Genomic DNA, 14,924 nt, shown 5'->3' with positions numbered 1-14,924 from the left:
TAAACAGATTATAACATCTCAAATTTGTAACCATGTTAATCAAGGTCAATATGTTTAAAGATTTAGCTAATCAATTAATGAGCAAAAATAGTATTATGGAGGATTTAAACATATGTACATTCATATATGCAACTATACAGAATAATACATTGTTTCATACAGTATTGTAATTATTTGCTTTCCTCATATCCTAATCACTTCAGAATGGTATTCATTCCTGCACATTAACTAAAAATTAGGATAGAAAGCAGCCCAAAGATTTGGAGCTCATTAGATTACCGGTATTTGTTATAGCAAACTATATAAGTGGTTCCTTTGTATACCATTTCTTTGAGAAAACATCCTTTTTTGTTAATGACAAGGGAATTTTGAAAAAAAAACTAGGCTAAGTAATTCTTTGTAATATTTTAGTTTGCTGCTTCATGAGACATTTTAGTTCACTTTTTCCAATTCAGCTTTTTTTATAGTTGGTTTCCTCATTTTTCCAACTAATGCTGAATAATATATATTCCAGGAATAGGGCAGACAAGTATGAATTCAAAACATGCAGTTTGGTGAATCACAGTGGAAAGTTTGGACTTCACATATTTATTTATATACCTTACCTTATGAAATACTTTTTTAAACAATTGACTAATCATTTGCATTCTATAGCACCGAGGACTGAAAACAGACCACTGCTGACTTGCATATTTTTGATACTCATTTCAATTTGACCCATGCTGCACAAAATTAAAGTGGGATAAACAATTGAGCAGCCTGCACCTTCCTCTATGTTATATGAATGTTTTCTTTTGCCTATAAATTGAGCAAAACAATTCTAACAGTCTATAAAAGTCAACCCTTCTTTGAAGGAACATTATTTTAGGATACTCATTATCCTAATACTCATTAACAATCTCACACTGTCAAGCCACCAAGTGATAGAACATTTGATAATTTCTCACAGGTTCTCCTTATTTATCTGTATAAACTTTTTCTTGTGAGTCTACAAAATACATGTACTAATGACTGTAATAAATATTGATTGATTCTGTACTGATGTCAAAACAAAATAAATCAGCAAACACAGAGGATTACATGAAGATCTACAGAGTTTAAGGCAGAGAAGGAAAATCTTATATTAGAATTGTTCAAAACAGTATTTATTTAACCAAGTTGTGAGTCTTGAATGAATATTCTGAAAATTTGATTTGCTATAAATAAGCTATGTAGTAATTGTAACTGAAGATAATGACATCAAATATAGCCAATGGACTTTCATACTATGAAACTGGGCAAATTCCCCCACACCAGATGCCTTTCCTATCGAGTAATATAGAACTGTTGGCTCATACAGTGTTGGATGTCTAGAAATAGTCCTCGTTTAGAAACTACCTTGTTTAACAACCATTCACATTTATGACGATAATGAAAAAATAACTTTATGATCAACCCTCATTTTTATGATATTTGCAGAGTATAAAAACAAAGGAAAGCTGACGTAAGATCATACACTTAGTCAGTTTTGCTTGGTGATCAGTTGTGATAGTTAATGAGTGGAGACGACAGTCCCGATTGTGGTTGCTAAACAAGGTCTACCTGTAATCATTTAATCTCTCTGCATTTCATTGTATCATGAGGCTTATATCACAGTATTCCAAAGATTAAGAAAGACTATGCAAGATATTCTAGCTACAGACCAACATCTCTCCTTAATGTGGATGCTAAAATATTAACAGCAACATTAGCTAGATTATGAAACATCTGTAATACATCTATTTCAATATGGATTTTAAAAAATAGACAAGCATTTTGTATCATGTCGGGTGGTTGATATTATGGATATACCATGTTTCCCTGAAAATAAGACCCTGTCTTATATTTTTTTTGAACCCTGAAATAAGTGCTTAGCTCAAAACCCCGATTGGGTTTATTTTCAGGGGATGTCTTATTTGGGGGGAAACAGGGTAGCTGTGGATGAACCTGATCTACTAATGTTGTTAAACTAAAAAGATGTTATAGTCCTGAATGAATTTATGAAATGTGTTTTAAGTATGTTAAGAATATATGGATTCCATTTTTTGTTTTATTTTGATATTTTTATCCTAAGGCTACAGTTATTACCAATGGATTCATTTGTTAACTATTTAAATTACATTGTGGGACCCAGTTAGGATGTTTCTTTTTTCATTTAATTTTCAATTTGGTTCTTCAACCACTAGTTTCTTCCATCAGACAGTATCAAATGTTAAAGCTGTAGTGGCATTTCATATTGAATATTAGTTCATATATTTTGACATGACTTATCTTTGACAATCCTTAACAATTATGTGAAGTCATTAGCAAAGATTGTTTATGTTATACAGCAAAATGGTTTATTTCTGGCTATACAGTAAGTCTAATATCCTTTGGGATGAACTGTATCTGCAGATTATTGTAGGAGATTAAGAATTACAATTTGTATAGTTTCTATAATATCCTTGTTTATCATAGCATGGTGAATTACTCTAAGTATATCTAAATCATGGGTCCTCAAACTACAGCCTGTGGGCTGCATGTGGCCATTAATCTGGCCCGCGCAGGACGAGACTCTCCCGCCCACATCACCCCGCCTACCCTTCAAACGAGCGCAGACTTATCTTCATGAGCCCCACAGGCTGGAACTGAAAGGTAAGGCCAACAATTTTTGCCTGCAGAATGTTGCTGGAGGTGGGGGAGGTGAAAAACAGACAGACACCCAAGGAAGCAAACAAATGGGCAAAATGGCCCATTTATGGCCAAAAAATGGGCTGTTTTTGCCTGTTTTTGGCTTGCAGAATGCTGCTGGAGGTGGGGGAGGTGCAAAATGCACAGACGCCCCAGGAGGCAATAAAAAATGGGCAAAAATGGCCCGTTTTTCACCTCTCCCACCACCAGAAGATAAAGAGAGACAGAGGGAAAGAGAGACAGAAAGAGGGAGAGAGAGACAGAAAGAGACAGACAGACAAGACACACACACACACACATAATTATAAGCTCCTTGGAGCTGAGAAGAATTGCTGCAAAACTGAGTTTTCTGAAGTGGATCACTAGACTCCTAAATAACTGAAAAAATAATCTAGTAAAAAGAAAAGTCAACCAAAAGAGCAACATGCAAACAAAAGCAAATAAAACATCCCCATGATCAAAACGAATCAGGGTGGATAAAAATCAATGATTTTTAAAAACAACAACAAAATAATCAGATTTTTTTGATTTAAATCGGATTTTTTAAAATAAAATGCTTTTTGAGGAAAATATATTACCATCCAAAGGTTATTCCATCATGAAATAAAGATTAGTTTTTTAATTATGTAGAATAAGGCTGCATATGTTTAATTTTTTTGGTAAATAAATTCCATTAATCCATTCACAATGTCATACTCTTCCAGAGGTTTTTGTAAAATTATTGGGCAGTTTCTCTGCCTACAAGATATTATCACAGATGCTTGGTTTACTTTTGCAGTTCTCAAAACTGAATTTGACTCAGCAGAGATCACATGCCTCTTCTTCACAGCAAAAATTTATAACATGAACAGAGATGAGAAAAAGACCTTAATCCTATTGTTCTACAAACCTATGAATACAGAATCAATCAACAAGAAGTTCAGTGAATAGAATAGAAACAATATTTTTCTGATTGTTTGGAGTGGAATAGATCTGCACAAGAAGAAAGTGAAACTACGTGTGAGGAGGAAGGGGCAAGCAGACAAGCAGTACAAAATGAAAGTGAAACTTTCTGAGCACAATACTGCACAGCCACAAACAGACAAGTCTTTGGATCTTTTTGTGTGTATGACCTGAGGTTTATCACATTCTTTCCTTGGAGGAAAAAACCTATAATGGCAGCAGGCCATAAAAGAGACCCAGTTTGGCAATATTTTAATGAAGTTCCTTTACCTATCGGTAAGGCAGGCATGCGTGCAAACTGCAAACTGCAAACACTGCAACAAAGAAATGCAAGGCCTGGTGGCCCGAATGAGGCAACATCATGAGAAGTGCTGTGATGAAGATGACCAAAGAAACACATTTGAACAGGCAGGATCTTCAGGTTGGTAAACATTTTTATTGAATCATATTTCTAAAGACTGCCTTGAACTGTCATGTTTGAGCAAAATTATATTTCTTATTATTACTGCATGTTACTGTCATTTGGCACAGTTATGAAGAAAAGCGAATATTCCTTTTGGGGCAGTGCTGTGTACAATAAGCAGAAATTGTATAAACAATAAAATAACAGCATTGTTTAGGGGTATTCATGGATTCTGGAAACTATCCACCTTCAAGATCACCATCCTCCTGTTCTAGTTTCAGAGTTATCCATCCAGGATAGTGCTTCATTAGCATCATCATCATCAGACACCCACAGCCACATATCACTATCACCTAAAAGAAAGAAAAAACCCTTCCCTCCTGGAACCACCATAGATAAGTTTGTGATAAAAACTAGCAGATTAGAAAAAGAGTTAATTGATGAAAAAATTGCCCAGTTTGTTTATGCAATGAACTCTTCTTTCCGTCTGACTGAGAACCCACATTTCATTAATATGGTTCAGTCACTGAGACCAGGATACAGTCCACCCAGCAGAGCAGAAACTGTTGGATAAAGTGTATGACAGAGAAATGGAACAATGTGCAACAGCTCTGGAGGGTAAAATTGTTAACCTAAGTATTGATGGGTGGAGTAATGTCCACAATGATCCTATTGTATGTGCTTGTATAACAACAGAAAAAGCGAAAGTCTTCCTTGCACAAACAATAGATACGTCAGGAAATGCACACACAGCAGAATACTTACAAGAAGTGGCAGTAAGAGCTATAATAACATGTGAACAAAAATTCAAATGTCTAGTACGCAGTTTGGTCACAGACAATGCTGCAAATGTATTTAGAAATTTAGAAGAGCAGGAAGGGAATACAAAGCTAATAACATATGGTTGAGGTGCTCATTTGCTGCACCTCTTAGCCAAAGACTTAAGTGTTCCAGAAATAAAACTAATGTTGTTGAAATTGCTAAATACTTCCGTAACAATCATTTTGCTGCAGCAGCTCTGAAAAGGATGGGTGGAACCAAGCTAACACTCCCACAAGATGTTAGATGGAACTCTGTGGTGGACTGTTTTGAGCAGTGGTTGGATCAGCCTCCTGGAATACTGCGAATTAGCTGTTCTAGGTGGCAGAAATGCCACTGGCAATCGCCACTAATCGCTGCCGCCGAAGACGATCGGCAGAGGCGAATAGCGACGGTGATTGTGGCAATAGGCTTTGTCAATAGGCGGTGGCTAAAGGCGGCGGCAATCCCCGCCACCTAGAACAGCTGATCGGTGGTATTCTGGGAGGCCGATCCAACCGCCAATCAGCTGCTCAGCAGCCAAGGCTCCAGCATTCCCCTGGCAGCAGCTCAGCTCAGCTGACCCGTGGTGGGCGCAATGGACCTGAGCCCTGACGAGCCAAGTGCTGGGGCTGAGAATAAAAAAAAGATGAACATTGAGAATGTAGCCTCTTCCGTAATTGATTTTCTATTTTTACATTGTCTACTTGAGTTCTTTAAATATGCCTTCAATATTTAATTTCTTCTGAAATTGATATGAAGGAAAACAAAAGGGTATTTAAAAGTTTAAAAAGACCACCTGCTATAAATGCACACTATGAAATTATGCAAGGTTACCAAGGCAGTTTAGTCATGACTGTAGAGATAAATTACTTCTTGCTACATATAAGAACCCCAAGGCATCAAGTAAATATCATTTCATAAAAAAGAAAAAAGCACTGTACTCACTTATTAAAAAGGTTCAGTCCAATTCTATAGTGACGTTTCCTGATGATATCATTACTGAAGGCAGGGGAATCCCAACTATTACGAGTTTCTTTGTGGTATGTTTGCTTGCTCAAAGTTTGTTCCCTTAAGCTATCTCGAGAAGATGATTCTGAACTGCAGTTTATTGTGTCATTAGAATTGGAAGTGCTGTTGATGCTATCATTATCTCCATCAGAATAATCAGATTCAGATTTGCTTTGCCTGTTTGCTGTACCGTTAATAGCCAAGTGGCTGTCAATAGGCCGAGGTCTATGCCTAGTTTCTGGATCTTCTCGGGATATTACTTTGCTAGGGAGGCCATGTGATATGTGTTTTGGGCTATCTTGCTGACTACTAATTCCCCGATCATATGCATTTTGCCTCTTCAGTGATCCTCTTTCAGAACGGTCACTTAAATCAACCGAACTGTCACTTGGTGGTTCTATGGTTAGCAAAGGAAGATGATCCATCCTCATTCTCTGTTCTTGGGATTCCAATGAAGGGGTACTCCTACAACTTGTGTCAGTGTCTATTTTATGGTCTTTATGTGTCATAGACCAGTATTCTTGAGAAGGGTTTATTGATCTAAGTCTCAAGTCAGACTCTGTGCTTGATGGTCTTTCTATAGGATGAGAAAGGGGAAGTGGTGGGGATAAGTCTTCCTCATCGATATATAACGTAACGTCACTGTAGGAAGCAGTCATTTCATCAAGTTTCCTATGATCAACATTATGGCTTGTTGATTTAGTTGGACCACAGCTATCTCTTTCTATTTCACGACTTCTGACTTGGTCAGGTACCTCATCAGAGTGCAAACTACGACAGTTTAATGCATCATCAATGGATTCTGCAAGAGATTTTACTTGTCTTGAAAAAGCATCCTCCAATTCTGTTATGGCATCAGCAAAGTCTGTGGAAGCTGCTGGAGATTTCATTGTAGCCGATTCAGCAAGATCATTACATCCAGACTGGACAAGGGCTCCTATTTTTGATCCATCATTTGTAACAGAAACTTGCTTCCCCTCAAAGTAGGAACTGTGAACTTTCTCAGGTCCTTCAAATGAAAACTGCATTCTCATATTGGATAGTACAATGCGTCTTGACATACGATTTTCAGACATAGAACTTCTAAGCCGCTCAAAGTTTTTGTTCATCTGATACTGGCGGAAAGCAGTCTGTATAGTACGAGCAGCATGTCTAGTTATGAGACGGCCTCCATATTTTCGTTCTAGCATTTCAACCTAAAAAGAGAATGTATTTTATAATATGTAATCTCTAAAGCATGGGTTTCAAACTCAAATCATCATGATGGCTGCATGAGGAGAAATTCATTAGCCTGAGAACCACAACAGTGAAGCCTTTTCATATATAATACAAAAGTCTCATGGTCAAAAAGGGAGGGAATCATTATATGCCATTAACCACAAATGTATTGAATAAAAAGCTTCACTATGAAATATTGATCCTTTTTTTAACCATCTCACTTTGGCCACCTATATGTCATTGCTTTTTAAGTAACCAAATCACCATTATTTCATGAATGACAACATAAATCCTCTGAACTGAATCCTATCATCTGAAACCTGAACGTAGTCCCCTTAAGAAGAAGCAACTATGCATGAAAATCATTTCCAATTCTGCCAAGAAAAAGATATTGGCAGTTGTCTGATGAAAAATTGTTTTGTTTTCAACTTGGTACATGTCACCCTTTCTTGAGGTTATAATTCCTGCAACTGTAGCTTATTTTCTGATTATTTTTAATGGAAAGCAGGCTAAAAAATACATTCTGTCATATATAAAAAAAGAAAACCAATTGCCATTTGGTATTCTCCAGTTATAATTACTTGGAAAGTTTGGAAAGCAGGAAGTTTTGAGGTTTCCAATCAATTATGATTTCAGACTATGATGCATCTCCCTCATAAGGCTGTTGCAGATATAAAATAGTCATCTTGAAGTATAAAGAGACTTTTGGGGTAACTTGAACTTTCTACCGAGGAATAGTAGGCTATATACCAGTGTTAACCGTGTAGCTAGTTTCTGGACCAATTGTGAGAAAAATTTTGGAAGCTGAAAAGACGTTATCTGTTTCTTTCCCGCATCTCCAAATGACAGAGTACTGTGGTAGAGCCCAAAGCAGAAGCACATATTTGTTTCTGCTGCTTGACCAGAGATGATGGCTCACCCTCCTTACTGTTAGGAGCAACCTTCTTGCCCAAGTTGCTGAGGGATACTACACTACTTTTGTTTTTCCCTCTGCCTTCCTTTCCCAAAGCAAGCATTGTCTTACAACTTAACAGCTGCAGCCCATAAAGCTCTAAGTAACAGTGATTATTGCTTTCCCTCTGTTTTCCACCTGAGATGAGCAACACCTCTGAAAATACTTTAAGAACAGTGGGAAGCAAGTAAGAGAAGATCCTGGCTTTTTCTCCTCTCTTTTTCAGCAGTGCAACAACTCCTTGTTACACACAATATTTCCTTCCTGGAAGCTACTCTGCAACCATGTTTGCCAAGGAGCTGGGGAACAGCTGGGGAACAGCTGGACAGGTGAAATAGCTGGAGTCACTCAGGTCTTCCTTATGCTCCATGGTCATTAGTTATGTTATGAAAGGAAGTTCAGAAAAGAGAGAAGAGGAAGGAACAGCAATAATGTGGCATCTTTTGGCAAACTCCAGAGAAACTGGCCAAGAGGGCAGGTGCTTCTAGCACAGGGAGGGCAGAATACTATTCCTGTGCAATTGTCAGAAATAAAGATGCTCTCTTAATGCTACCTCTGTCAGCTGTAAACTGGGAGGTTCCAAGTCAAAATTATTACAATACCTTGAGGCTGTTTGATGTTAACAGCACTGAAAAAAGTGATTTATGACTGGTTTTTGAACTGATGACCATCATAGCTTCCCTACAGTCACGTTATTAGAATTTGGATGATGGAAACCAGCATGACGTTATGATGGTTACAACATCTGGGGGTCACATGATTGCCATTTTCAACCTTCCCAGCTGGCTTCCAATAAGCAAAGTGAATGGGCAAAGCAAATTTGCTTAACAAATGTGTGATTCATTTAACGACTGCAGTGATTTGCTTAGCAACTGGGGCAAAAAGTGTGATTCACTTAACAACCACCTTGCTTAGCAACAGAAATTCAGGTCATAATTGTGGTTGCAAATCAAGGACTATCTGTACACAAAAACACTAAATACTAGAGGCTCATAAAAAAATCTCTCAAGAAAGTTGATAATTAGTACTTTCTTTTTTTAGCTCGATTAATACAGCAGTACAGCTCAAATACCTGTTTATCCTGCAAGTCAGATGAGAGTTCATAGCTTTCTGAGAGGGACCGTGACCTTTTAATAGCTTCTTCTTCTGCTTGTTTTCTTAATATTGACGTTGAGTGCTGAAGCTTCGGCCTCCGGGGCCTTTGCTGTCCAGGGGAGACAGAATATAGACCATATGGAGAATGGTCATAATGATCTGGACTTAGAGCTGAGCTGTGAGTTATAGTTCCTTGATGATAAGCAGATGAACTATCCAGGGATGTGCCAGTTTCACTTCCAGGAGCTTCACCCTCAACACTGAAAAAAAGGAGAGTAAAATGAAACATGGTTAAGATATATAGTATAGCTTTTTACTGCTGCAGTTCCATATATAATAAATGCTGATTTGTTTGTTTGGTTAGACACCCATCTTAGCAAATGACTCTGGGCAGCTCACAATTAAATTATTAATTAACTGTGAACTATTAATCATGTCTAAAATATTTACTTTCAGATACACACTTTAGGAAGCTACAAATGATCATGTTTACAAATTTCTGATACTTTTTTTTTCAAATATTTTGTTTGTTTCTAATGTAATACAATGCAACATAGATGAAATGAAGATTTAGAAATTTCAAACATTACTATTATTTCCTTGGCAACTCTAAACTTTGCCTCATGTAATTTTTAATAGGAATCTCTGAATAAAAATATGTGATGCATATCACATTATTAGCAATAAAAACAGTAAACTAATCAATCATTTCTGGAATCAGCTTAGTGGAACAATGGGAACCTGTATCCTGTTATACGAGAGAGCAAAGTAGTGCCCATTGCAATCCTAGAAGAAATTCAGCTTTCCCATGAAACACAATAAAAGGTCTATCAATTTTTGCAGATTTGACACTAGAACATCTATTATGCAATAAATAATTTGTAGATACCAACATGTTATGAGATTTGGTATTTCTCTCTTTTTTTTATGTCGTTATTTGTATGTATTTATTAAACATATCTTTCTATGTTGCCACAATCGAAATCAATTCTCAGAGCTCATATAAAAATATATGAAATAAATCCCATGAAAAATTAGAAATACATTACAAAAATTCAATAAAAGATGGCAACAGCAACTCAAAGTCAGGGAAGACCCTTGAGGGGGTAGTGTCTTTAGAAACTTGCAAAAAAACCAACAAAGGGAGAACCAACATAATGTATCCCCAATATTGGTGCTGCAACACAAAGCAGCATCTCTATGCCTCAGCCCTCCTCCCTCCCAGAATCTCCCAAAAGTGTGGGACTTACAGCAGTTTTTCCTTGCTGGATCTAACCAGCAGGCTGAAGTGGGCTAGAGTTAGAGATTTGGTATTTCTCATGAAAGATCAAGTATAATTTTAATGATCAGTGTTGAGGTTTCAGTAAATGTTACAGGAGGAGTGAAATACTCCAACTCATACAATAATGTAACAAATAATATATAGAAACATGAACATTGCACAGGTTTCCAACTCATTATCTCATTTTAATTACCTTCTCCATCCCACTCTTATTTTCAGTCTTACTGTTACAACTTTATAAAGTAAAAATAAATATTCAAGTTGCTTCTTTCTTGCCAAAATATAAATTGTTCAATGGCTCTAAAATGCTTCATCAACAGGATTTAGAAACATGCCAAACCCACAAGAAAAACAAGTTCCTGCCAAATCTCCGTGGAGATGAATGAACCAACACAGTAGCTAGCAAGAATATGAAAGTTACTGTCAGAGGAATGCCAAGATAAATAATAATGATCATGTACCTAAGATAGAAAAAAATTCTTAAAATTTTTAAAGAGGATTTTATTTATTTATTTTATGTAAATGTTAAACAGGGTAAGAATGGTAATTAATCCTCAGAATTTATTTAGTTATTCAATTTGTATAGCCACCGCTCTAACATATGTGATTCTGGGCAGCTCACAATGACTAAAACTAAGAATAAAAATATAAATAAAAACAAGCATACAACCACATTAGACCACAATTAAAAACTAAAAACATAATCACAGTCAGCAAACAATACATCCCATTCAGAGTAACAACTGAAAATGCTCATGACTATCCTTGGACTCCCCATCCCCCCAAAGCCTGGTGATGTAGTCATATCATCAGGCCCTTCTTCAAGGCCAGAAGAGCAGTGTCCCATCTAAGTTCAAGGGGAATTGAAAGGACGGGTGCCAGAGCAGGAAAGGCTTTCTACTTGGATCCCATATGATGACATTCCATAGTACATGGGACCAGGAATATGCCTCTCTTGCCAGATCCGAATCCCATAAGACACTGACCAAAGACCAGTAGTATATTAAGTGGGTTAACTGTAGATTTGATTCTTGTACAAGAATACCAATTTGGTAAAAAAGCAGCCTTGAAAGACATCATAATCAATAAAATATTATAATCTCTTTCTTTACAGGAATTATGAAAAGGCCTAATTCTCTGGAGAAGGCTCTAGTCCTGGGAAAAATGGAGGGAAGGCAAGGTGAATTGACTCAGTTATAGTTACAATGGGTGTACTTTTGGAAAACCCAAAAGATCAGGTCATGGAGAAAATATATTAATGTGATAATTAACTGCGTGACAACAACTTGATGGCACATGATCAATCAAAAATCAAACTCTCTTCGTCCATTTCCCAGCGAAAATTACTGTTGGTTTCCATCCATAAGTATCTCAAAGCTTTGTAATTATTATCATCCAAAAACCCAAAAGAATTAAATCACCAAAACTGCTAACACCCTGTCTTCCTCAAAAGAATACGCACACATGCATACCTACCTCCATCACTGACATAGCTGCATGCATATACATATTACCAAAAGGAAAATTGATATGAGACATTAAATTGTTTTATATTTATTTATTTATTAAATTTTTATACCGCCCCCTCTCCCGAAGGACTCGGGGCGGTGAACAGCCAAAATTAAAAACACACAATACAAACATTAAAATACTTAAAATGAAATTAAATTTATCTTTGGCTTCCCCAACTTAAAACAGTTATATCTGTTCTGAGTACACAAAATCATTAATATTTAAACAATATCTGTTTAAAAGCAAACCTTACTTGCTATTCTAGAATGTGGTTTCAGAATGAACACTATAAATGTAGACTATAATAACTAAATTACATATTTCATATGAGATAGACTCAGGGGTGAAATCTGATTTTTTTTCCCTACTGGTTCTGTGGGCGTGGCAGGGAAAGGATATTGCAAAATCTCCATTCCCACCCCACTCTGGGGCCAACTAGAGTTGGTATTTGCCGGTTCTCCGAACTACTCAAAATTTCCACTACCGGTTCTCCAGAACCTGTTAGAATAGACTTTATTATTCACTTTTAAAAACAGCTTCCTTTGACTCGATAACAGAATTAATATGGATTAAAAATATCCAACAAAGTACCCTGTTTCCCCCAAAATAAGACATCCCCTGATAATAAGCCCAATTGGGCTTTTAAGCACATGGCAATAAGGCCAAGCATTTATTTCAGGGTTCAAAAAAATATAAGGCAGGGTCTTATTTTCGGGGAAACACGGTAAGTAGTGGGTAATATTTCAAGTGCTTATTAGACTTCTCATGGGAATCTAGATTTGACTTCCTGAGTAAGTTCATGGTTCCTTCAACAAAAGTTTAACAAGTCAAAGTTCACTCCACATGCTAACCCAAAATGGGATAAAATGTAACTTATAATGTGTGACACTGTTCTATTTTCTTTCCAATTACTTTATAGTTTTTGAGTTCTCTCAAAGATAAATATTTATAAAAAACTGAACAATATTTTTAAAAAGTGGAAGTAGCTATTTAATGTACCATTGATATTTTAACATGGTTTATATTTTATAATACACTGTTCTCTAAACATATACTTAAAAGCGATAAAATATAAAAAATTATAATAATATAAGTGTACAAATATAAAAGTATACTTATATAAAAATATAAGTATACAAAAAGAATATGTGATCTATTTTGAATGCATTAAACCTAAATACATATAGTAAAGAAATGAACATAAATATAAAAGGAAAATGGATTTGGGTATCTATGGAAAAATTGAGAGAATTAGCAAAGATATTTGCTTAGGGATATAAACTGCCTGTCATAATACAACAGGTACAGGTGGTCCTCAACTTATGACCACAATTGAGATCAGAATTTCCACTGCTAAGCAAGGTGGTGGTTAAGTGAACTGCATTCAATTTTATGACCTTTTCTGCCATGGTGAATCACTGCAGCTGTTAATGGAATCACACGATCATTAAGTGGATCTGGCTTCCCCCCATTCACTTTGTTTGTTGGAAGCTAACAGGTGAGGCCACAAATGGCGATAACAGGATTCCAGGACATGGCAAGTGTCCTAAATACATTCTGGTTACCAAGAGGCCAAATTTTGATCAGGCGGCCGTAGGGATGTTACAATGGTCTTAAGCGTGTGGACTTTTTTCAATGCATTGTAACTTTGGTCAGTAAACGAATAGTTATAAGTTGAGCACTACTTGTAGTGCCAAAGGATATAAGATATTATTTTAGTAGTTGCATCTAAGCATATTCAGTGGCAACATAGATTAGGAATGTTAAGGAAGTTATGAATGACGTTCTTAATTCAAATCCCATTAGGACACTGGTCATAAACTGAAGGGGCATGGGAACAGTTCTCATAAATACCTCATGCGTTACTTTTTGTGTTTTTAAAATGGCAGAGCTTCGATCAAGAGAGCTCTGAAAATTCTAATTGACTCTGGAACAGTTTTGTTAGCCTTACACCTTACACATTGAATCATCTTAGTGTACAAGGTGAAATTTCATGACTTATTTATTTCACGTGGAGGATGAGTGCAAGGTTATGAAATGTATTTTACTTGAGAGATGCATTAACTTTTGGAAGATACATGAAACGTCATGTATAACTACTGAGTACATTCAGGTGGTAAAAATGCAGCAGATTTTGTAAAATGTCAGTATTAACAGCCTATTCCAGTGATGGCGAACCTGTGGCACACAGAGCCATCTCTGTGGGCACACGAGCCGACGCCCAGGTCAGCTCCACTGCACATGCCTGTGCACCTCTCGCTGGCCAGCTGATTTTCGGGTCTCTGCCGGGAGATGCATGCATATACTTGGGGGTGGGGTCAGTGCGGCGCTCCCAGGCCCCGTTTTTGGTTCTAGGAGGTTTCAGGGAGGCCTGCTAGCACAAAATCAGGATGTGGGGATGTGTGGCGCCCCCATTTTTGGTTCAAGGCGGCTTCAGGGAGGCCTGCTAGCACCAAAACGTGGGTTGCGTGTGCATGCGGGGGGGAGCACAGTGGGGTTGCCATGTGCATGTGCAGGGGGACCTGCGGGGGACATTGCATTATAGGTGTCACACGCGCACTGTCGCATATGCACCCGAGGAAAAAAAAGTTTGCCATCACTGGCCTATTCCATAAGAATGAGACCATTTGAAGCATGGCTGTGGTTTAATCTCAGTGGCCAGAAATGAAATCCAAGACTCCAAGCAGTCTGCAAACTATGTAAGAAAAGCAAAATCTGCTAAATCCTTTATGTGCCAACATGTCTTGCTTATTAAAATGGTTTATAGTACTATTCTTAATGTGATACTACTAATTAAAAACATTCTCAATCATTTAAATTTTACCCATGCAAGGTAAAAAAAATATTTTGAAAGAAAAATAGAACAAGGATCAAGAATATTCCTCAGTGAATTACAATATTTTTGCCAATTGTGCCTGCCAACTAAAATAAAGTGAATTTTCTGAGTAGAACTCGATTCCTTATGACTTTAGGAATACTCCCTTGTAGCTTTATTAACAAGAATATTTAAATACTTTGCTGTT

The 14,924-nt window shown here is 36.9% G+C and overlaps 1 protein-coding gene across 2 annotated transcripts in view; it reads right to left on the bottom strand.

Moving 5' to 3' along the window:
- IQSEC1 (IQ motif and Sec7 domain ArfGEF 1) overlaps positions 1–14,924 on the bottom strand; it is a 325,666-nt gene that overhangs the window by 48,500 nt on the left and 262,242 nt on the right. For both annotated transcript variants that reach the window (XM_070936983.1, XM_070936984.1), the window contains 2 exons: positions 9,085–9,367; positions 5,780–7,038 (listed from right to left, as the gene is read on the bottom strand). In XM_070936983.1, the coding sequence (XP_070793084.1) occupies positions 5,780–7,038; positions 9,085–9,367 (1,542 nt within the window). The remainder of the gene's footprint in view (positions 1–5,779; positions 7,039–9,084; positions 9,368–14,924) is intronic.

This window comes from Pituophis catenifer, unplaced genomic scaffold (genome assembly GCF_029215685.1).
Source record: "Pituophis catenifer annectens isolate HBS135680 unplaced genomic scaffold, rPitCat1.0.hap2 SCAF_2, whole genome shotgun sequence".
NCBI lineage: Eukaryota > Metazoa > Chordata > Lepidosauria > Squamata > Colubridae > Pituophis > Pituophis catenifer.
This window is presented reverse-complemented; position numbering and strand designations above follow the sequence as displayed.